General features: G+C 46.3%; 2 protein-coding genes across 11 annotated transcripts in view; both read right to left on the reverse strand.

Moving 5' to 3' along the window:
* IFT54 (intraflagellar transport 54) overlaps positions 1–2,227 on the reverse strand; it is a 51,492-nt gene extending 49,265 nt beyond the window's left edge. Inside the window, exon 1 of the mRNA XM_086751485.1 lies at positions 1,996–2,227. The gene's annotated coding sequence lies outside the window, so the exon portion shown is untranslated. The remainder of the gene's footprint in view (positions 1–1,995) is intronic.
* Positions 2,228–9,001: 6,774 nt separating this feature from the next.
* The window catches only part of USP40 (ubiquitin specific peptidase 40), a 44,899-nt gene continuing 30,911 nt past the window's right edge, over positions 9,002–22,989 (reverse strand). For 4 of the 10 annotated variants that reach the window (XM_086750433.1, XM_086750432.1, XM_086750431.1 and 1 more), the window contains 6 exons: positions 22,337–22,431; positions 21,034–21,152; positions 20,565–20,630; positions 20,112–20,322; positions 19,877–19,972; positions 14,017–14,457 (listed from right to left, as the gene is read on the reverse strand). In XM_086750433.1, coding sequence (XP_086606559.1) covers positions 14,074–14,457; positions 19,877–19,972; positions 20,112–20,322; positions 20,565–20,630; positions 21,034–21,152; positions 22,337–22,431 — 971 coding nt within the window. In that variant the 3' untranslated portion in view covers positions 14,017–14,073. Of the gene's footprint in view, positions 11,626–12,050; positions 12,146–13,425; positions 13,790–14,016; positions 14,458–19,876; positions 19,973–20,111; positions 20,323–20,564; positions 20,631–21,033; positions 21,153–22,199; positions 22,241–22,310; positions 22,432–22,989 lie in introns of those variants that run through there. The other 6 variants (XM_086750438.1, XM_086750435.1, XM_086750436.1 and 3 more) reach the window with 5 other exon arrangements.

The raw sequence follows: 22,989 nt of genomic DNA on the forward strand, positions 1-22,989 counted from the left end.
AAAAATTTATTCCTTGTATCTAGTCTAAATCCACCTTCTTCCAGTTTAAAACCATTACCCTTTGTCCAATCACAACAGGCCCTGCTAGAAGAAGGGCTTGCCTCCCTTCTGCGAGCACAGCCATTGCCAGTCCTGAGGTCTAGCTGGGAAACAGCCCAGGGCTGCTGTCCCTTGTCATTCAGGCAACAGAAGCAAGCACTGAAGTTGAAAGTCCAAGTCCTGCTGGAACTTGAATACAGTGAACCAGGTTTCTTCAAAGTGCCAAGAAAAAGCATTCCCACAAAAGAGCATTAGAACAAGCATCCCTCTGGCTGAGTAACCAAGCCTTAGAAACACAGGGGACACTATTTCCAGCTCTTCTAAAACCCTATCATGACCTCCTGGGCCCATATGATACTCTAAAGCCCACACTGCGGGACACCAGACGGGAGCCTGCACACTGAGCCCTTCTCCCAGCACCATAGAGCAGATGGAAATGAAGACCGCAACACAACTGTGTACACAAGCAGACGCAGGATTTCCTAACAGTGGTTGGTTCCACAAGGGAAATTATGCTCTTTTTCACTTGACGCAGCAGAAGCTTTGCAAAGAGATGTCAACTACCACTTGTAACCTCCGAGGTTATCGAGAACAAAGTGAGGTTTGTCAGGGAAGTCTGCCTCCAACATTTCTTACGAAACTTCTGGAAGTATTTGTCCCCCCAAACGTATAGAGCATAAATTGTGCCCACGTCTCCTAAGCTCTGTGGTGCAGGGCCAGAGACAGCTGAATAAAGCCAGGCCATATGTATTCATGACCTGTTCAGCCCCTGGGAAGGAAATACGTACACCAGCATTTCAGTTTCTCGAGGACTAAATGTCTTCTGCATTTCACTTTAGGAGAACCAAGTCCTCCAAACTTTGTGGTGTCATCTGCACATCAGAAAGTTGTGCTGGTCATTTACTGGTGTACTTAGAAGATGCTGCAAAACCATGAAACGCAGTGATCCAGATTTTTTTTTTCCATCCAAATAATGTATTTCTCTTTCTTTTAACTTTAAGGAAAGTATTTGCTTCTAGCTCAGAGATCCAGCAGATGGCTCAGGAGGACTTTATCATGCTCAATCTGTGGTAAGCCTGAATTTTAAAATATTATTCCAAATGTTTAGCAGGGAGTGGAATACATAATCAAAATGTTTACCGAGGAGTGGAATAAGCCATATTTAAAAGCAAAAATTGATTCGCTTTGCACAGCTTTGAAGTTGCATTTGAAATTCTCTTTTTTTTCTTCCATTTCTCTGGGGACGTACAACAGGGTTTGCAAAACACCAGCATAGTTCCTCCTTGGAGAGGGGACAGGGAGACACTTCCATACATGTACTTACTGGTATGGAAATACCATTCTGTATTCTCCAAACACAGGTAATACTCTGATACAAGGGAAAAATATGCAGTCATCTGTCTTTCTGAGTTACCTGCCTGGGATTTCTGTCCTCATCCCCAAGCATCTGGCACAGGACAACTTGGCCAGAACAGAGAAACTCTGTATTTGACCACACCAGAATTGTTAGTTGTTGGGGGACTAGATAAGCTGAGCTGATTCGGTCCATTTCCAGTGCTCAGAGTTACTCGTCACTGAGAGGCTGTCTAACTCCAACAGCATTCCAGCAGCGATGACAACATGGCGCCCGATGGCCATTACATCCCTTGGATCCTCTTTGTGGGTGCGTCTCTGGGGACTGGTGAATAATCAGGGCACAGTTTTTTTTCTATATGGTCCCCACTGAATTTGTGTAGCTCCAAGTAATAGCTCTTATTCTTTGGGGCAGAATTTCAAAAGGAACAGCTTAACAGGAAAAACCTGAATTGTACTGCCTATATGACACCACGCCATCGCATCTGAACGCAGCCTCTCACTCCAGGCCTGTCCTCAGGTGAACAACAACCGCTCTGTCCAAGGGCAAAGCAAATGCCCATCACCGACCATGACCAACAACTACACAAAAGGCAGACTTACCCTCAGACTGCTGGGCATGAAGGGGACAACGAGCGATAATCCTGAGCCACCGGACGAGGCTTGTACGTAGAGGATCGGCTCACGATGCGTTTCAGAAGCAGACTTCCTTCACTAACTTAGAGCTGCTGAGAGCCCGGTGCTTCCAGATGTACCTTTCCAGCCACGAAAAAGCCAATCAAGACCATTTTAAAAGGCTTTTATCCTCACAAAATTATTCACCACAAAGCCAGAGCTGCTAATATCTTGTACTTTCTGCCCCGCCCCCCCCCCCCCAGATCCTTCAATGACAGTTCGAGCTGATCTCACTGGCAAATACGGGAACAGGATGCACACGTAGGAACCAGAAGCTATTTCAGCCTGTCAGTGAAACAGGTGCTTTACTCATCCCGTTTTAGCCACCTCAAGTGTATGCACTGCTGCTCTGCTTCCTAACCCAAACTGCAGAAGCTGTTTCAGTACTTCTCACCCTATTTTTAGAGTTTAAAAACACATATTCCACAAGGACTGGAATGAATTCCTGAGGGTTGGTGTCTCTGCACTGCCCTCTCCTGGCTGCCCGCTTTAATAACACTCACAGAGCTGCATTTTTCTGAGGTTTTGATCCCCAGATCGCAGCAAGTTGGGATGAGCCAGATGCAAAAGCTAAGAGTGACAGAACAAACCCTTTCCCACAGACAAGCATGCTAACAACTGGGGTCAGTCTCTTTCTCTTCCAGTTTTTTCCACTTCAGCAGCACACAGTTTTGCCTGGCACAGACAAAGCTTGGAACCCCACGGCAGGCCTGCAGAAAGCAGAAAAGAGCATCTGTGCTGCCCGCGAGCTCTGTCAGATGAACTGGTGTATTCTCACAGCACTCTGTCCCTGGAGCACTGATTCAAACACGGCGTTACAGATACTTCAGCTACCAAGGGGAGCTGGGAAAATAGGCCAAGGAAAGCGGTGGGTGGGAATCTTCTCCCAAACCACTGACTTAATATTTTCTAGAAGCCAGTCGCTACTTCCAGTCAAAACCCATTGCTGAAACAAAACAACTGGTCAAATCTGCTCACTAAAATAGGAAGAAATGAGTTAAATACTTTTTAGAAGTCTAGCTGTCCAGACTGGCTTTAATTTCTGACCTTAAGCTGTGTAGATGGAGGCATCTTCCCTGTCACCTTTAGCATCTTCAGTGCTGAGCAACCTGACCTAGTCAGGGATGTCCCTGCTCCTTGCAGGGGAGTTGGACTAGATGACCTTTGAAGGTCCCTTCCAACCCTAACCATTCTATGATTCTATGATTCTATGATTCTATGCTTTCTCCGCAGTGACGGAAAACATGAGGCGAGCGAAGCTGCTGCTCACACGGAGCTCGGAGCGAGGGGCAGCACACGGACAGAGACGGCAGCCCCGGGAGCCGTCATTGCGCCCGTGGGTGCCGTCCTTGTGCCTTCCCTCGCAGAGAAACCACGGTCAGAGAACTCAGTGCACCCCGCCATGCAACAGATACCCGGAACTGGGCACCACCCACTGATGTTTACGTGGCAGTTTATCTTAATGACTTTATGATTATCATTAATAGAGAAGGACTTTCTTTTGCAGAGTTTATAAACTCTTCTCTACTCTTACCTCTTCTTGAGTGTGCCTAGCTACCTTGTACTTGTTGCAGTGATTTTTTCCACAGCACAATTTCTCTTTTTTTTTTCTCAACTTCTTGAAGTCATTCAGTCTGAAAGCCTTTTACTATAGTAAGAACCAAAAGCGTGCAGCCATAGTTGATATTAAGATAGGTTTTGGTCTTTTACTGCTTTGTGAATTGCCATGCAATAATGCGAATTTCACAAAATTGTTTTATTATTATTTGCTGATATCTTTGCTGTATAATTCAAAAAACAGAAATAAAGGATCATCCCATTTCCTTTCCAGACTTCCTTTCCTTGTTCTCCATATTATGTGCATGGCCATAAGACAAAAAATCGATACTCTGCAGAACTGAGCAAGTCCCTCCAACCACACCTGCCTGTTAAACAAAGTTCATTCAGCCACCAGCCGTGCACGCCCGGTCTGTGATAGGAAAATCAAGAATGGGTAAATCACTGCAAGTAAATGCTGACTGGGTAATCTGTAATGGTCCTGTGCACCACCCCAAAGGAAGATATGCTGCATGTGTACTTTACAGCTACGACTGTATTCTTTCTGCAGTAATTAACTTTATTAGCCAAGTTAGACACTTATGAAGGAACTTAAACTATGGTAGCTGTATCTGCTTACAATCCGTGAAAAAAAAAAAACAACAAAAACAACCAAAAAAACAAACCCAAAACCAAACCCATCACAGCCCGTCCCTGTCAGGAGCATCCGATAGGAACAAACTAAACGTTAGCTAACAAATACCTTTTGCATTATGAGCAAAAGGGCTGCTAGGTAGGAAGAGGGTTAAACTTCTTGCAGCGTTAAGAACACAGATATAATTCACAGAAGTCACTGGGAGCTGTTCCGTACGCATGGGCTGGCCAGCGACGGCAGTCAGGAGGTGGGTGCGGTACCAGAATTACACAGCGGTCTCATCAGCTTCTGCGTGAAACACAGATCGCGTGCATTCAGAAGCGATCAGCGATTCCCTGTGATCAGGGAGCCGTTCGGAAAGGACGCTGAGCACTGCCACAGGACCCGGGGTGCTCTAAGGGGAGCATCCCGGCGCGTACCAGCACCCAGGGGCGGAAGGCACCTCCGAGCCCAGCGAACAATGCCTGCCCAGGGCCCGGGGGCTACTGCAGAGTAAACGCACGCAGGAAATTAGATGCGCTTAATCCGTGGAACAAGCAACAGTTACTCAACTCCAGTAAAACCTGTCAGCAAGGAAACAAGCGCAACGGCCTCAAGCCAGTTTTGTTTTCTTTTTTCTAAGTATGTTTCTCCCCAGTGATTAGCAAGGAAATTTTAGCAAAAGCAGCCACTAGAGTAAAAATCTGTTTGGGCTGCAGTTAAAAGTTTATAGGAAAGCTTTGTAACGCAGGAATTTATAGGTATGTTAACCATGAAGCTGATATTCGCTTTGCAAGAAACCCACAAGCTAGCAAGACAGTCAACGCTTTCACAAAGCACAGACACAGCTTAGATCACATAGGAGCAAAAGCAGCGGTACTTGCAACTCCGTTCAATAAACGCAGCTGATGGGGCTCCACTGCCTGGCTGTAATAAAGATCCACAGAAAAAGCTGTATCATTACCACATCCTTTGCATTTATCTGCACACGGAGCTGCGCTGATGAAGGGTCAATCAGAAAACAAAAATATGAAAGTTTAATTGTCAGCTTTCCAGCTGCTGACTGGAGGGCTGGGAGCTCACATGCTCTCTAAGCTTGCTTGCAAGTTCAGCTTGGTATTGTTTCCTCCAGGTGCAGCGGCCTCGGATACGGCAAGGGCTGAAGATTAATGCCTCAGTTACACTCAATGTCACCAGAATTATCGGCAAAATAAAAACATTGCCACTAACCACGCTGGAGGGTACACCTGGCACCACCCTCCTTCAGCTTTGGGGTAAACAGCCAAAGCAGCCCACGAGCCCCAGAACCACGGGGCCCCGGAGCACAGCCTGCAGCCCCTGTGCCATTGCTCACCTGTCCCAGTTCCGTCCCCTCGTGCCACCACTCTTGGAGTTTGTACCTGCAGCACCCTTCAGAATGCAACGGCTCTGCTCCGTGGCCGCCGAGGGAGAATTAAAGTGAGCGAGAATGACTTCGCTTTTTGAACGGGCCACTTCCGCCTGCTCCGTAATCATTGAAGCAAACTAGAATGAGTTACAGGGAGAAGAAAAACCCAGGGCTGAACACTTGCTCTTTTACAGGGACTGCACCAGGAGCAGATACAGAAGATCACCATTCCTTAGCAATCCGTTTCTCACTCTATGGAGATCCACTGCCCTCTAGATGATTTATGCTAGGTCCCTTGAAAAAGAGACCAGATTAATATATTTGTGCAGAAACTGGGAGTTGAAGTAATGGGAAGTAAATACTAGATCATGCTTGCTAAAAAAAAAAAAAAAGAGGGAAAAAAGGAAAAAACACAAGCTAAAAATCCTTTTAACCTGCATCAAAATCCCAGTCCTCCAACTGAAGCCAGGTCCCTGCACAGCACAATGCCAGTTGGGTTGGGGAAACTTCTCACATAGAGATTGCAACGCTGTCTTAGGAACAGGTTTCAAAATTAAAGCTCAGTGAAGGCTGTGCCCCATCAGTGTTAGAAACCAACTAATGCCATTCCCAATCCACGTATCAGTGAGACACACGTGGTGGGACGACTCGAACGACTGGAGTGTCAGCATGGAGGGGTATAGCCTTCTAAGGAAGGACAGGAAGGGGAGACGAGGAGGGGGTGTCGCTCTCTACATCAGCAACTGGCTGGAGTGCATGGAGCTCCACCTGGGGATGGAGGAGGAGCTGACAGAGAGCTTATGGGTCAAGATTAGAGGACGGCGACGGACGGGGACGTTACAGTGGGGGTCTGTTACAGAGGCCAGGAGGACAGAGCAGATGAAGTGCTCTATAGCCAGACAGGAGCAGCCTCACAGTCACAGGCCCTGGTCCTCATGGGGGACTTCAACCACCCTGACATCTGTTGGAGAGACAACACGGCAGGGCACAGGCAGTCCAGGAGGTTCCTGGAATGCGTGGACGACAACTTTCTCCTGCAGGCGATAGAGGAGCCGACGAGGAGGGGTGCCATGCTCGACCTTGTGCTCACCAACAGGGAGGGGCTGGCATGGGGTGTGAAAATGAAGGACAGCCTTGGCTGCAACGACCACGACATGGTGGAGTTCAAGATCCACGGGGCAGCAAGGAAACTACATGGCAAGCTCTCTGCCCTAGACTTCAGGAAGGCGGACTTCGGCCTCTTCAGGGACCTGATGGGCAAAGTGCCATGGGAGGCGGCCCTGGAGGGAAGAGGGGCCCAGGAAAGTTGGTCCACATTCAAGGAGCACCTCCTCCAAGCTCAGCAGAGGTGCATCCTGACAAAGAACAAGTCGGGCTAAAAGGCCAGGAGGCCGGCATGGATGAGCAAGGAGCTCCTGGACCAACTGAAAGTGAAGAAGGAAGCCTACAGAGCGTGGAAGCTGGGACAGGTAGCCTGGGAGGACTACAAAGAGGCTGCGCGAGTGGCCCAGGATCGGGTGAGGAAGGCCAAAGCCCTGACAGAACTGAATCTGGCCAGGGATATAAAAAACCAACAAGAAAAGCTTCTATAGGTATGTAGGGGACAAAAGAAAGTCTAAGGGGAATGTAGGCCCCCTCCGGAAGGAAACCAGTGTCCTGGTTACCCAGGACATGGAGAAGGCTGAGGTGCTCAATGACTTTTTTGCCTCAGTCTTCACCGACAAGGGCTCTTGTCTCGCCACCCAAGCTGTGGAAGGCACAAGCAGGGACTGGGAGGATGAAGAACCGCCCACTGTACTTGAAGAGCAGGTTCGGGATCATCTGAGGAATTTAAAGGTGCACAAGTCCATGGGACCTGATGAGATCCATCCGCGGGTCCTGAGGGAACTGGTGGATGAAGTTCCAAGCCACTGGCCACTGTATTTGAGAAGCTGTGGCGTTCTGGTGAGGTCCCCAATGACTGGAAGAGAGGGAACATAACCCCAGTTTTTAAAAAGGGGAACAAGGAAGACCCAGGTAACTACAGGCCAGTCAGCCTGTGCCTGGCAAGGTCATGGAGCAGATTCTCCTGGAAACCATGCTAAAGCACATGGAGAGCAAGGACGTGGTTGGTGACAGCCCACATGGCTTCACCAAGGGCAGATCGTGCCTGACCAATTTGGTGGCCTTCTATGACGGGGTGACGGCATCGGTGGACAAGGGACGAGCAACAGACATCATCTACCTGGACTTGTGCAAAACTTTTGACACTGTCCCACACGACATCCTTCTCTCTAAACTAGAGAGGCATGGGTTTGAGGGACGGACCACTCAGTGGGTAAGGAGGTGGCTGGATGGCCACACTCAGAGAGTGGTGGTCAACGGCTCAATGTCCAAGTGGAGAACAGTCACGAGTGGCGTCCCTCAAGGGTCTGTGTTGGGCCCGGCCCTGTTCAACATCTTTGTTGGCGACATGGACAGTGGGACAGAGTGCACCCTCAGCAAGTTTGCCGATGACACCAAGCTGTGTGGTGCTGTCGACACGCTGGAAGGGAGGAATGCCATCCAGAGGGACCTGGACAGGCTGGAGAGGTGGGCCCTTGCCAACCTCATGAAGTTCAACAAGGCTAAGTGCAATGTCCTGCCTGGGTCGTGGCAATCCCAGGCACAAATACAGGCTGGGCGGGGAATGGATTGAGAGCAACCCTGAGGAGAAGGACTTGGGAGTGCTGGTGGACGAGAAGCTCAACATGAGCCGGCAATGAGCCCTTGCGGCCCAGAAGGCCAACCGCATCCTGGCTTGCATCAAGAGAAGCGTGGCCAGTAGGTCGAGGGAGATTCTGCCCCTCTGCTCTGCTCTGGTGAGACCCCACCTGCAGCACCGCGTCCAGCTCTGGAGCCCCCAACATCAGAAGGATGTGGATCAACTGGAGAGGGTCCAGAGGAGGGCCAGGAAGATGATAAAAGGGCTGGAGCAGCTCTGCTGTGAGGCCAGGCTGAGAGAGCTGGGGCTGTTCAGCCTGGAGAAGAGGAGGCTCCGGGGAGACCTTATAGCGGTCTTCCAGTACCTCAAGGGGGCTGCAGGAAAGATAGGGAGAGAGGGCCTGGTGTGACAGGACAAGGGGTAATGGTTTTAAAATAGAGGGAGGGAGATTTAGATTGGATATTAGGAAAAATTTTTTACACTGAGGGTGGTGGAACACTGGCCCAGGTTGCCCAGAGAGGTGGTGGATGCCCCATCCCTGGAAACATTCCAGGCCAGGTTGGCCGGGGCTCTGAGCAACCTGATCTAGTTGGGGATGTCCCTGCTCCTTGAAGGGGGGTTGGACTGGAAGACCTTTGAAGGTCCATTCCAACCCTAACCATTCTATGATTCTATGATACATAGACACATCAAATAGACATATAGAAATGACATTTTATTTTGTGAAGAACACTTGAAAAATAAAGATGAAAGCTTTTCCAGGCGCTGGAGAATAACCATCATAAACTGTGGAATCACAAAGACTCCATTTAAAGAAAGTGTTCCCTCTCCCCACCCCTATTTTTAATGAACTCGCTCACTGTGGAATGACCCACAACAGTTTTAAGAAAAAAACACGCGTTTTGAGCCAACATTAGAAAGAAGCCAAGATTAGTTCAGTGCAGGCGCTGCTACATTACACTTCAACAAAGGCACATACTGAAATTCCCGCCGTAGTACTTGTAATCCAGACTGAAATTTCTCCAAACTTCATGTTTTCAAGAAGACACTAGAATTATTAAAGGTGTGAGCTCGGTACAGCTGTCCAGCAAGGAACTGGAGGAATTAAAAGTGACAGCAACTAAGTGCAAGGCCATGGAACAATCTGCGAGCACAAACCTTTCTTGCTTAACTTAGAAACCAGCATGTGCGATAATTTCTGTAAACCCCAGCTTGCAAGAACACTTGTTGATGTGGAAGAAGGTGACGCAAAACAAGATGGGGAAAGCAACTGGCTGCCCTCACCTCACTCAGAAACATCTATCCTTAGAACTAGGATTTCTAGATTCAAGAAAAGCCTACCTACAGCCAAAACAGTAAGGAAATTCAAGAAATATTCCCTTCTTGAACTAATCAGCCTAAGAGAGCAAAGAAGCACCTGCTGAATTTTAAAGATAGGCAAAGAAATAAATACTCATCATATGCTTCAAGGTGCTTTCGACTTTTCTTTTTTTTGTGCTGATAGCTCAGAGCGTCAGTTTTGTCTTGAAGTTGTTGGAAATACCAGAATATTGTTAATATATAAAAAGGTAAAGGAGAGATCTTCTCACACTACTAAAATTTTAGTAGCGTGCTATACTGGCATCTTCTTCTACAAAATCTTCTACATATACATGAAACAGGTTAAATGTTTACAGCAGTCCCCAAAAGTGACTTGTATTTTGTCCTCGCATTATGACAGATATCATTAAGGACTCTTCAGGGCTATGTTCAGAAGCTATTTTTGAACAATTGCTTTGCTCATTTCAGAACAGGTTTCCAGATATTTGCGCAGTTCAACAAGGCTCTGCAGTGTCTGATCGCAGACTCCACTCGATACGGCAAGCCATTTGCACGAGCTCCCAGCTGTAAAAGGCAAACACATCAGATGTCCCCTGCATGTGACTGCTGCACGGAAATGCTTGTGTTATCTTCCACCATTCCATTCTCATTTTATCATTCAAAACATGTTTAGAATTTGATTACAAACAATTAACTCCATTAAGAGTTCAGGTTAATTTGTCAATACTTATTGTGCTCAAAGATAATTCTCAACCTGATGGGAAATGAAGTTATAAAGAGTCACATATGGTGAGGAAAACACAGTTTAAGTATTGTAAGCATTAGAAAAGTTTTGATAAAGATGCTGAAACGTCAGCTTCTAGTGACCCTTGATTCCCACCCTCAGGGTAAGGAAAATATGGTCTCTCATCGGCTAGTTACACACGTTCTCAATCTTAAGATCCAATCTCACAAGCTTTCGGTAAACATTTTACTTAAGAACCTTTGATACTGAGTTCAGCTGCATACATCTTCTGTTGCGAAGGCTGTAAATCAGCTTTGTGACATCAAGAGAAATTTTTTCCCAAATGTAACAAAGAATATTAGAACAATTCAAAAAATAAGAATGAGGGAAAGTCCTCTGAATAAGAATACGGAAAAGAAATACAAGCCTTTTTCCTGAGTACAGTAAAACCCACTTAAGACCAAACATCAGATCTGCAATTTCTTCCATCTTTTCTGTTTGGTAATGAAGCTTATGGACAACAGAAAAGCCCTAGTAACTTTAAAATACAAGGTTACGGCACCGTTGTTCCGTATCACAAAAGGTCTTCAGCTATTAGAGCTTGACAGATTCTGAACTTGTTCTTTTTTGAGCCAATTCAGTACACTTTGTCCAGAGATTTCCACATTTCCCTCATTCATGAACGCTGACTCAAGCAACTACAGACTTAGTTTTATATATAAAGAGACAACACCTAATTCTGGTGTCACTAGTAACTTCAGTAATCAGAGATGGGAAAAAAAAATTCTAAAAAGAGATGTTTATGACTGCATTAAAAACCCAGAAAACTCTGTAGTGACAAGCAAGACATCAGCATCTGACTGAAAAACAAAAGGGTGATTACAAAACTGTCACCAAAAGGTTATACAATATATTAATCAGCTTTCTCACGGATAAAGTGCGTTTACCTAGCCTAAGAATAAGTACCACATCGATAAAGGGATGCTAAAGCACACCCCCAAGAGGGATTAGAAGAAAATCAGAGTTATCCTGAATACCGTATCCAGTTTGTCTCGGTGATTCTTGAAGACACTTTGGGAAAGACCCTCTTGCTGGGCCAGCTGAGGTACTCATGCCAATTTAGTCCCTCGGTAGTATGGTCTGGGCAGCAAATAATCTCCTGGTGCTATCTGAAAACACCCACATTGATAGCAAGAGCCTGTTCTGGTTTATGGTGCTTAACAGTCAGCTTCTCCTCAGACAAAACATGGTCCTGTAAGTGTTTGGCTTGCCGTCTATTAAACAAACAAAAAAAAAAAAAAAAAAAAAAAGAGATTAAGAAGTCTAATATTAGTGTTGAGCCTTAGCACCAAGAGCAGCATAAGCCTGGGCTGGAACTCGGTTTCCACGTTGTTTAAAGAATGACATTGCAAGCTCATACTCACAGCCTCTGCAGGGCCAGTGCAGCCAAGTTCATTTTTCATCCCCAGAGGCAGGGATAAACATTGCTGTGTGTTGCATGAGAAAAAAAAACCTGAGGCTTGATGTAGGAACATGGCACAAAGCCAGGAGTTTAAGCTACCTGAGTGCTTCCTTCAGGACTACTGGAATTGTGTGCCCTAAGAGCACCCAGCTAGCACTGTCCCAAAATCATCCAGGTATCAAGCGGCAAAGAACAGTTTGCATATGTTAAAGAAAAATAAATGTAAATACTCAGTACCTTTTATTTTTTTCTAATGCAAGCTGCCTTTGTTTCTCTTTTCCAATGTCATCTCTCGTTGTGCTGAAGTCCTTAGTGTCATCAAGGAGAAGATTCTGTTGTGAAACAGGATTGAGTGTATTAGCTCATAATTTTCATCCACCAAAACTACTTCCCATGTTACTCATGTCGGCTCTCTTGCCAACAATCCAACCCGGGATGCACCAGAGCCCCGCTCCGGGGAAGGCAGAGCATCACACAGATACCATCAAGCTAAGCCTTCCCTTTAATACCGCACAACACAGTGTTAAATACCCGTACACCCACTGCACACGTGCCTCCTGTGCTCATGAACCTATCCACGCGAACCACCTCTCCTGTGCACACGTGCAGCCCATTCCCGCTAGCAGCCTTGTTGCTGGGCTGTAAACTCTGCCTAACAACACTCACCTGCTTGCTAATGTGACCCAACAATTCCCCCCCTCTATGCTAAATCATTCTAGTCTAAAGCTGAAATCTTCCAAAACCAGAATATAATACTTTCTCAAACCACTAATCCATGGTTCTATTAAATACATAACCAAAAGTAAACCAATGAGCTTGTTTCCCAAGCAATTATCATAGAATCATAGAATCATAGAATCATAGAATGGTTAGGGTTGGAAGGGACCTTCAGAGGTCATCTAGTCCAACCCCCCTGCAAGGAGCAGGGACATCCCTGACTAGATCAGGTTGCTCAGAGCCTCATCCAGCCTGGCCTTGAACATTTCCAGGGATGGGGCCTCCACCACCCTTCTGGGAAACCTGTTCCAGTGTTCTATAACTCGCATCATAAAAAATTTTTTCCTAATTTCCAATCTAAATCTATCCCCCTCTATTTTAAAACCATTACCCCTCGTCCTATCACAACAGGCCCTACTGAAGAGTCTCTCCCCATCTTTCTTGTAGGCCCCCTTGAGGTACTGGGAGACCGCTATGAGGTCTCCCCGGAGCCTCCTCTTCTCCAGACTGAACAGCCCCAACTCTCTCAACCTGGCCTCATAACAGAGGTGCTCCAGCCCTTTTATCGTCTTCGTGGCCCTCCTCTGGACCTTCTCCAACTGGTCCATGTCCTTCTTGTGTTGGGGGAAGAAAAGCATCAAAAGCATCATAAATAAAAATAAATGTTTCTCAAATCAAAGGCACAGTCAATAACAAATAATCCTGCAGAAATCTCTCTTTTTCAGTAATCTTATACTTCTTAACTTTGAAATCAAATTAATAGATGTCATGAAGAAAGTAAAAAACTTCTTAGAGCTGTAAAAACGTTCCTGCGATTTATAGTCCTCATCCAGGTAACTTCAAGCTCTGTTACAGTCTTTCATTGCATAAAAATTCTTTAACAAACTTGTCCACTTGAAACATGAATGTTTCATAATTTTTCTCCAAATTCTTTGACAGCGTAGAGTCATGAAATGGGCATGCAGCTTGAGTAAAGTTGATGTAGCGCGCGAATTTTTCCAAAAGTTCATTGTTACACTGGTGTCAGAATAGCCGCAATCAGAATCTCTTAACATGTGTTGAGCATATCCCGCTGTGTGCAAAGAAAATTCACTCAGGCATTGGACATATGTCCGAACCCTTTACCGCTGGACGAATCCATTTAGCAGGTACCCACCGAGGACCACTCGCAGTTTGCACGCACACATAACCTCGGCCCACCTGCAGTAGTGGTACCGGCCCGCACCATTCCAAGGACTCTGGATCACAGAAGCACGCTCCTGCTAAGCGGGAAGATAATGTAGTTGAAAAATGCTGGAAAATTTGAGATATCTCCGCTCCGGCCATTTGATTGATTATTACTAGGGCTCTTGCTAGGAACTCATAATGCTCCCCAGTGGACACCTTCTCCGCCCCTCTAACCCGATCAAGCTGACACTTGACTGTCTGATGTGCCCGTTCCACTATGGCCTGGCCGCCACTATTGCCCGGGATGCCAGTACGGTGTTCCACTCCCCAGTTTTGTAAGAAATTGTTGAACAGACTGCTTTTATAAAAAGGCCCATTATCTGTTTTTATCTGTTGAGGCACCCCCCAATGTAGCAAATGCAGCACAACGTCGGATAGCAGCACGTGCATTACCTTTGATTTCCACTGTAGCATAGATGCAGCCACTACAGGTGTCCACGCTTACATGGAGATATTTAAACCGTCCGAAGGGGGAATATTCTGTAATATCTTGCTGCCAAATCTGGTTTGCCTGAAGGCCTCGCGGGTTAATACCCATCGCTACAGATGAGATGGACTTACAGCTAGGGCAAGCAGCAATAATTGCTCGTGCATCCACCAAAGGCACTACAAAAATTCTGGCCAAAGCTCGAGTCCCTTGATGGAAGAACTGATGAGATAATTGAGCTTGCTTCAGAGCAGGAACTCCCACCACCGCCACCTGTAACGGAGTACTCGTGGCCTCATCTGCTCAACGATTTCCTTCTGTCATGACTCCCGGTAATGTAGTATGGCTATTGATATGCACAAAAAAGATAGATATGCTGCGTTGCTCTAATGCACTTTGAAGCAGTCGTGCCAAAGTTGTAGTTCCAGGTAAACTGAGTGCACAGCAAAGAGCCAATCGGTAGCAATACTCACTGTCAGTCACAATATTTATCGGGATACTGATCCATCTGTGTATGGTGTGTCTTATTGCTAGTAACTCCAAACCTTGAATAGAATCTTTTGCCTTCCAAACTTGTCATGGTCATACCAAGCAACAGCTGCTTGCCGAGTCCGTTCGGAGGCGTCCGTAAATACAGCAAGCCCCTCCACTGGGGTCATTACAATCGAGCTAACCGGCAGTACCGTGACTGACCCCAACGCCTTTTGCGCCGCACATGGCCGGGCTGGATGGATGTCACCAGAAAAATGTGCTAGTGCCCCCTGAATGTTGGTATCCATCATTATTAAGTTTTCCAATGTTGTGACAGATAACGAGGTGGACAGGATGTGAGGATCCTTTTCTGACAGTTGCCAACAGCGAAGCCGCCCTCCGCATATAGCATCCCCTAGCAACTCTGTGCATTGGAGTGCAGCTTTTTTCCTGATAGAAGTATAAAGCCACAGTAACGGACAAAATTGTTGCTGCTCATTCCATTGAAACACTACTCCGTTCGCCCCCTCCTTTTGCAGAGCTATATGCAGTTCCAATTTCAAGCCTGGCTGATATCTGGCCAGGGAATTTTGACTTAGCCGAGAGGGTAGGTCCTGTAACAGCGTCAATTGCGCTTCATTTAATTTACGAGGTGTAGCCAAATCTGGTGGGCCTACTAAATCAATTATTAAGGGACCCAATTCCTTATGTGTGATAGGAATAAACTGTCGCAACCATTGCAAATTGCCCACTAATATCTGCACATCATGCAAGTTATGTACCTCCTTCGTTATGGTCAGCTTCTGTGGCTTTATCGTTGTTCGCTCTACCAGGGTTCCCAGATACTGCACGGGAGTCTGCAACTGTACCTTTTCTGGAGCAACTATCAATCCCCAGTTCTGCAGGGCAGCTGTAAGCTGCTCAACTGCCTGTTCCACCCCCTCACGCCCAGATATAATGATGTCGTCCATATAATGATAAACCACCCAATCCCTAGGGGCCTCCCGGAATTCTTGCAAAGCACAAGAAACATAAAACTGACACAGAGTTGGGGAGTTTTTCATCCCTTGCAGTAACACTGTCCACTGCAGTCTCCTTGCAGGCGCCGCATTGTTGACTGTTGGAATCGTCATGGCAAATCGCTTACTGTCATCAGGGTGCAACGGTATAGAGAAAAAACAGTCCTTAATGTCTATAACCGCCATTGGCCAGCTGTCCGGTAACACGGACGGCCAAGGCATACCTGGCTGTAGCGGTCCCATATCGTCCAGTACCACATTTACTGCTCGCAAGTCATGCAAAAATCGCCAAGTCCCAGAGTTCTTTTTTATCAAGAACACTGGACAATTCCAGGGACCTGTCGAGTGTATCAAATGCCCTGCTGCTATTTCCCTATCTACTAACAAATTTAATTGATTCAATTTTTCTTCAGTTAATGGCCACTGATCCACCCATACTGGACTGTTGGTTAACCATGTCATTCTGATGCAGGGTTTTTCCAGACCAGTGGCCCCTACTAAAAAGGCGTCTCTATGCTGAGCCGAACTTTAAGGGATTGCAAAACATCCCGACCCAAAAGGGAAACAGGCAGATTATCTAATACATACTGTCGAATAATTGTCTCACCCCTCTCCCCTTTTATTGAGGGGCGTACGGGGTATTGGCTCCGTAATGCTCTCTGATTGCCACCAACCCCTGTCAACAGGACAGCCACCGGGGCTAAAGAAAGCTCTTTTGGCCAATTCGTCAGGGAAATTACCGTAACATCTGCCCCGGTATCCAACATCTGCCCCGGTATCCAACCATTATTAGTGGTTGTGGGTCCGCTTCCGTGGAAGGGTACTTGCCTGGATGTAGCTCACACACAACTACCGGGTGTGTTGAAAGGTCAAATAATAAACCAACAAAAGTCAACCCTTTGGGCAAATAGACAGGCATCTCGGACACCGGAGCAACACACACTGTGTTTTCTCCGTTTTGTGTCCTCATTTCTGGCACCTCCTCCACCCCCAGGTGCTGTGCCTCTGCCCCTACTATTACCCGGGGTGGTATTTCTCTGTCAATGCGTACATAAGTAGGGGCTGTTACCCACAGACCCTCCGCACAACTCATTTGTGCTCCTAACCGGGGCCTGGCCACGGGGCCCATCCCTCGCTGTTCAGGAAGGTCACTGGGGGCGTTTCTCTGCCTGGCGCACCCCTCAGCCCCCGTAAGAGACCGCGTAAGTTTCCCTGCCCCCCCCCCGGCCGGGCATGACTGTAGACAATGTTTAACAAGATGTCCGCCCCGCCCACATCGCAAACATCTCCTTTGCTGGCCGCCTGTAAGTTCTATCCCCTGATCGGTCCCCGAAGGACACTGCCGCTTAAAGTGTCCTACACCCCCACAACCAAAGCAGGTGGGGCCCGCGGGGGGTGATCGCATAGCGGAAACTGCCGCAATGAGCGGCTTTGCTTGCTGCAACACTTCTGCCTCCGTAACTCGCTTAATCATCTGCGCCACACCCGCATCCCCAGGCAATTGCGCCAAAACTTGTTGCGTTACCTCGTTTGCATTCTGTTTAGCTAACTCTTTCGCGACTACAGGTTTCACATCTTCTGGCAAATCAGAATTCTCAATCGCCTTCTGTAGCCTTTCCAAGAAAGAGGTATACGGACTCCCCTACGCCCTGCCTCCCCTGAGTGTACGGCTGCCTTTTGCCCTCATATTTACCCATTTTTGCGAACGCCACCCGCGCGGCGGCGTGGATATCCCTGCCCCGCATATTAGCCTGTGCGGCCGGATCAGCAAAGTCACCTGACCCTAGAATCCTTTCCACACTAATCCTGTGCAAGGGCTGATTCGGCTCTAAAGCTTCTAAAACCACCTTGTCCGCTTCCTCCTTTAACGCAGCCTCTCATAGCACCTTTTGGGGGGCTGTAAAAACCACTCTAGCCAGCTGCCTACAATTCAAAGGAAGCGGGTTTGCTGCCCAGATCACATCCAAAATCGCTCAAGCCGCCACCTTCCTCTTTTACTGCCTTCTGCCATTCTCTGAGTAATTTGTAATCTAATGGGTTCTATTGCCGACCCTGCTGCCCCTGTGTCACTGGGCACACCATTATACCCCCATCTCCATGTGATGGCCCTAGAGATACTCCTTCCATTATGCAATTTTTAGCAATTAATGTCCAATCCGTAAATCCACGACCTGTTCCCTGTTCAATTTCTGCCTCCGCTTTCCGTGCCAACCCCTCTACTTTATTCAATGTTTTTTGTACGCCCGCCACCAACGGCTCAGACTTTTGAATTAAAGCGCCCACCACTCCCGCTACACTGCCTCCTCCCCTGTCCGCAACCCAAGAATCCTTAGGGAGAGGTGATAAGTCAGTCTCCCCCTTTCGCAAATCCAGAAGCGGTGGAGCCGATGGGGCAGAGGGAGAGACAGAGGGCATTTCTGAGTCTTCATATTTGGGGGGTTGCTTCTTCGGTTCAAACATTTCTGGCAAGCAAGGCGCGATACACAGGGGGGCACACCCAAACTCCACTATCCCTTTACCACCATCTGAGGCTCCCAGCTGAACCGGGCAGAGCATCGGAGCACCACTCCTCATTTCTTCCGCTGCTTTTCTCCCGGCGCCGGGGCCCAGCTCGGCCGCTACCAGCTCCTGGGGCCATTCCGCCGCCCGCTCCTTGTTGCCCCTCCAAAGCCTCACAAAAACGAAGGCGAGGACGAGGGCCAGGACGGTGAAGAGTAACGGGACGACCAGGTACCAATCCAGGGCTACGTCTATCACCTCTCCTGACCTGTTAATCAAGCCCTTTTTCTGCATCCATTGGATGAATTCTGTCAATGGTGTCGTATGCAGCGGACACTTTATCTCTTTACCCAATGCCTTTAACACCTTTACTATATCTGCGATGGATGCCATTCTAACAATAAACAGGCACGACCACCCCGCGGCCGTGACCGCACCAACGGTAACAATTCAAACCCGTCTGGACCACGACTGCCCCGCGGCCACGACCGCACCAACGGTCACAATTCAAATCTATCTGGACCACAGCCGCACCAACGGCCATGACCACACCAACGGTCGAAGGTCACCGGTTGTCACCGCACGACAACTTACAGACCCACCTTTATCGGGATCCCATCCCAGGAAGACACGTCAGGGTCACCACTTGCCGGCTCTCTTGCCAACAATCCAACCCGGGACGCACCAGAGCCCTGCTCCGGGGAAGGCAGAGCATCACACAGATACCATCAAGCTAAGCCTTCCCTTTAATACCACACAACACAGTGTTAAATACGCACGCGCCCCCTGCACTCATGAACCTATCCACGCAAACCACCTCTCCTGTGCACACGTGCAGCCCATTCCTGCTAGCAGCCTTGTTGCTGGGCTGTAAACTCTGCCTAACAACACTCACCTGCTTGCTAATGTGATCCAACAACTCAGTTTAAACAATTAATTTTCAGTGCATTTCCTCCAACTAGTTTTACAGCAATTAACTTCCAGTTACCTAAGTGGCAAAGGTTCAAAAAGGCAACAAAATTTTCTAGACTCCTCCGTTTAGTTTTTTCAATTAACAGTGAATTTGCCTTATTCAGAGATTTCTCTCAATAGTCTAATACATCAGTACAGGACATCAGACTCTTTGCATACTGCTACTGCTTGGAAACCCAGCAAGCATGTTCCTTCAGAGGTCTTCTAAATAAGCCTTATTGCTAATTAACAGCTCAATACACTGCTGTGTAATTCTTTTTAAAATAACTATGCAGATCTGTAATAACTCTTTGGGAAGTGTAACGGGTTTAAATTTACAACACGATTTTTACAGGGCACTGTTCTTGGATTTTACTCCGAGTTGGAAAGAAACAGTCAATAAAATGAGGGCAAGAAAAGATCCAGTTTCTTCTGCACGGATTCAAGCACAGAGCAGAAAGTGACTGCTGCACAACAGCCTCTGAGGTACTGCCCTCTAGTGCCAGTATCGAGGTGTAAGGGGAAAAGTAGGTAACTTCAATCAGGTTGATAAGGAACAGGAGAAAAAGAAGAAAAAGTACCAGTAGCAACAAATTTCCAAACCACACAATGTACTGTCCAGATTCACATACCAGTCCTTTCATCGAGATGTAGCAGGATGCAGGAAAACCAAGAAAAAAATTAAGAGACTGCAAAGGGGACAGTGCCTGAAACCTAATCCTTGTGCAACAATTAAAGCCAAGTTAATTTACCTTCACCCCAATGACATCTCCATCTTTCAGGTGGTAAGGCGCCGACTGTAAACTCTCCTGGTTTTTCTTCCGTTTCCTCTTTGAAATTTTCTGCGTCTGAATAAAATCAAAGCAGAAGATTGACACATAGCAGATTTCATAAATCTGCTTAAATATGGACGCTCAAGAACTGCAGCACAAACAAGCACATACTTCTCTCAAAACAATGGTTGGGTTCTGTCATTCCAGATCTTACCCAGCTAGATATTGGCAGCCACTCAAATTTTTCAGGGAAATATTTGGCTATTTCAATTTTGTCTGCAGGGAGACAATAGTGAGAAGCCACTCGTTGCCTCAGAGCCCAGGTTGTGCACTCTTTGGAGATGTCCCACACCAAATCCGTGGAGTCATAGTAGTCCCTCTCCCCGGGTATGCCCATCTGGACTCGAAGCAGCAGTTCGTGGGGGCTGTCATCAGGAAAAGAAAAGAGACCATTCTTGCAAATCATGCCTTCAGAATGCAGAATTCCTAGTTTTCACACCCTCTTGCCCTCTCTTATTTTTATTTGTGGAAAACAAAAAATTAGCCTCAAAGTATTCTCGCATACTGGCATCTGTAATCCTGACAGACAGTATTTAAGATAAAAACTGTGTAATTAAGTCTCATCTCAAATGCATTGCTGTAAGAAGTAAGTATCTTGAGCTCTTACCCCAAATTCTCCTCTTTTTGCAAAGGTTCTATGCAGATTTCCACTCTGGCACCCAGCTTATAGTCACTGAAAACAAGAACAAAGATTATACACATTTCCAGTCACATAGTCTAAGTTTATGAGAGAAAAAACACATCTCTAGTCGAGCAGACCTGCGCTTATCTGGAAAACCACAGCAAGAGGCTATCGGAACAAAAATTAAAAACTCAGAAAAGTGCAAGAATGGCATTAAAACCACCTAAATTAAAGCTTAGCAAAATAAGCATGGTATGATCTATTCATGCTTACATCTCCCCCTTCCACAGCTCTCCAGTTAAAAAAATGTGCTCAGCAAAAAACTGAAGTAGCCAGAAATGAGCTTTCTGTTGACATTTGGCTGAGCTGATTTATTTCTCCACCAATCCATCCCACAATCCAATCAACAGGCAGTCTGTTGCGATGCGACTTGCGTGTTCAATAAGAAACCTACTTGAGTTGCTGCTTGTTGTTTCGTAAAAGCTTGCCTGGGCGCTTACTGTCCACTGTCCATGCTCTGAGAAATGAGGGCAGTGGGACAATCTGCTCCTGGCAGCACGGTAATGTCATAGCCTGAAAAAAAGAAACATTTCTTCAATAATTTTAGCAGTCAGTCTCCTTGGAAAAAAGAAAACCATTAGATTAATTCTCAACGCAATAGTGAAGCAATCAGAAATAGGGCAAGGTTTTACTCCACACCAGCTGTTGCTTGTGACTTACAGGTAGTGGCTATGATCAATATATTCGCTTTTCAAACTCAAAGCGAGTGGGACTTCAGTCCCTGTCAACATTTCTCATCTTAACTTCTATTTCAAAAGTACCGAATTTCTTTTTTTAACCAAAAATTGTATAACTGGGAGGGAATGAGGCTGATAGAATCATTACCCCAATCTCTAGCCAAGTGCTGGGCAAGCTCCTTCAATCCCTTATCAAGGACACAACACTCTTTCCACGCTAAGAATTCTCCTTGTTCACAAGATGCAAATGCTCAGCTTTTCACAGCAGCAGTTTGCCAGAGACCGAAACTGAAGTCCTACTCAAAAGAGGAAGTGTTGGTACGGATCAGAATCAGATGAGATATCCTTCCATGTACAGTTTAAGCAGAACCAACTGGCTAAACAATAAAAAGCCTTATTATAGGACTGGTTTGTCTTTTTGTGGTCGTGGCATTGGGTTTTTGGCTGGGTTTTTGCTTTGGGGGGGTTCTTTTAAGTGTATTAAAATCATACTTTTATGGTTAAAAAAAGCATAAAAAGGCATCTTAGTTTCTGGCCAAAGAAACTAAGCTATACCTTCCTGAATGACATGACCTCCTGTGCATCAAAAGCAATTCTTTATTCATTAGATTCAACATACAAAAAAAAAAAAAAAAAAACACGGAAAACTAATACAGGAACAATGTGGAAATGGAAAGTGGCTTTTTAGGAAGTGCTTTATGTGTGTGCTTCTCATGAGTAATTTTTACATTGTGAAATAAAGATAGGGCTGCAAGCCAAAGTTCCAGATGAAGTGCAACAAGGCTTTTGCAGGTCAGGACACATGACAGGTAGAATGGCAACTGCAGGGGACATACTAAGGAATTATCTGAGCTACATGCTCCAACTGCCTCTTGGTACTTACCACTGAACATGGCATATAAGCAAATGCCATATCAGAACATACTGGAGACAAGGGAAAAGGAAATAAAAAATAGGTATTAATAGAGCTCAATTAATCACAGCGTTGCTGTACATTTCCAATACAGGAGAACATCTAACCTGCATCTTCAGATCTTCCAAAGAAGCTTCTCCTGCTATTTCTATACTGCCAGCATAACAAAGATCCATGTCTGTGTGGATGTATTCTGGTGAATCTTTAGACGAGGGAAGAAGGGGAAGGAAGAAAGAAACAACAGAAGAATCAACATGACTTTGTTTATTGTCCTAAGAGACAGCAGCCATTTCAAGGTGAGATTTCACTTACAGATGGGACCTGATGTCAATTTATTTTGGAGGGCAGTTAAAGAAACATAATATACAGTTGACAAAATTCATTCTGTTAGTTTCCAAACAGAAAGAGTTCAAACTAATCCTGTTCTGCAAATTTGAAAAGCAAGACCAGTTATTCCCTGCTCCTTGCCGGGGGGTTGGACTAGATGACCTTTAAAGGTCCCTTCCAACCCTAACTGTCCTATGAGTCTATAATTCAAATTGATAGTCTTAATTACTGGTCATGATTCTGAAATGTAGAGCGTGTTGCAAGCGACATTAAATCTGCTATTATCTATGCCACTGAAATCATCAGGGGAGAAAGTAAAACTCAGAAAAAGTTTCAGAGAAAGGGAGTAAAAATGCAAATAAACCTTCTAAGAGGAGAGAGGTCCTGCTCTGCAACACAACTCAGTAGTAAAGGAAAAATACTATTTTGCCTG

The sequence above is a fragment of the Chlamydotis macqueenii genome, chromosome 6 (genome assembly GCF_036417535.1).
Source record: "Chlamydotis macqueenii isolate bChlMac1 chromosome 6, bChlMac1.mat, whole genome shotgun sequence".
Classification (NCBI taxonomy): Eukaryota; Metazoa; Chordata; class Aves; order Otidiformes; family Otididae; genus Chlamydotis; species Chlamydotis macqueenii.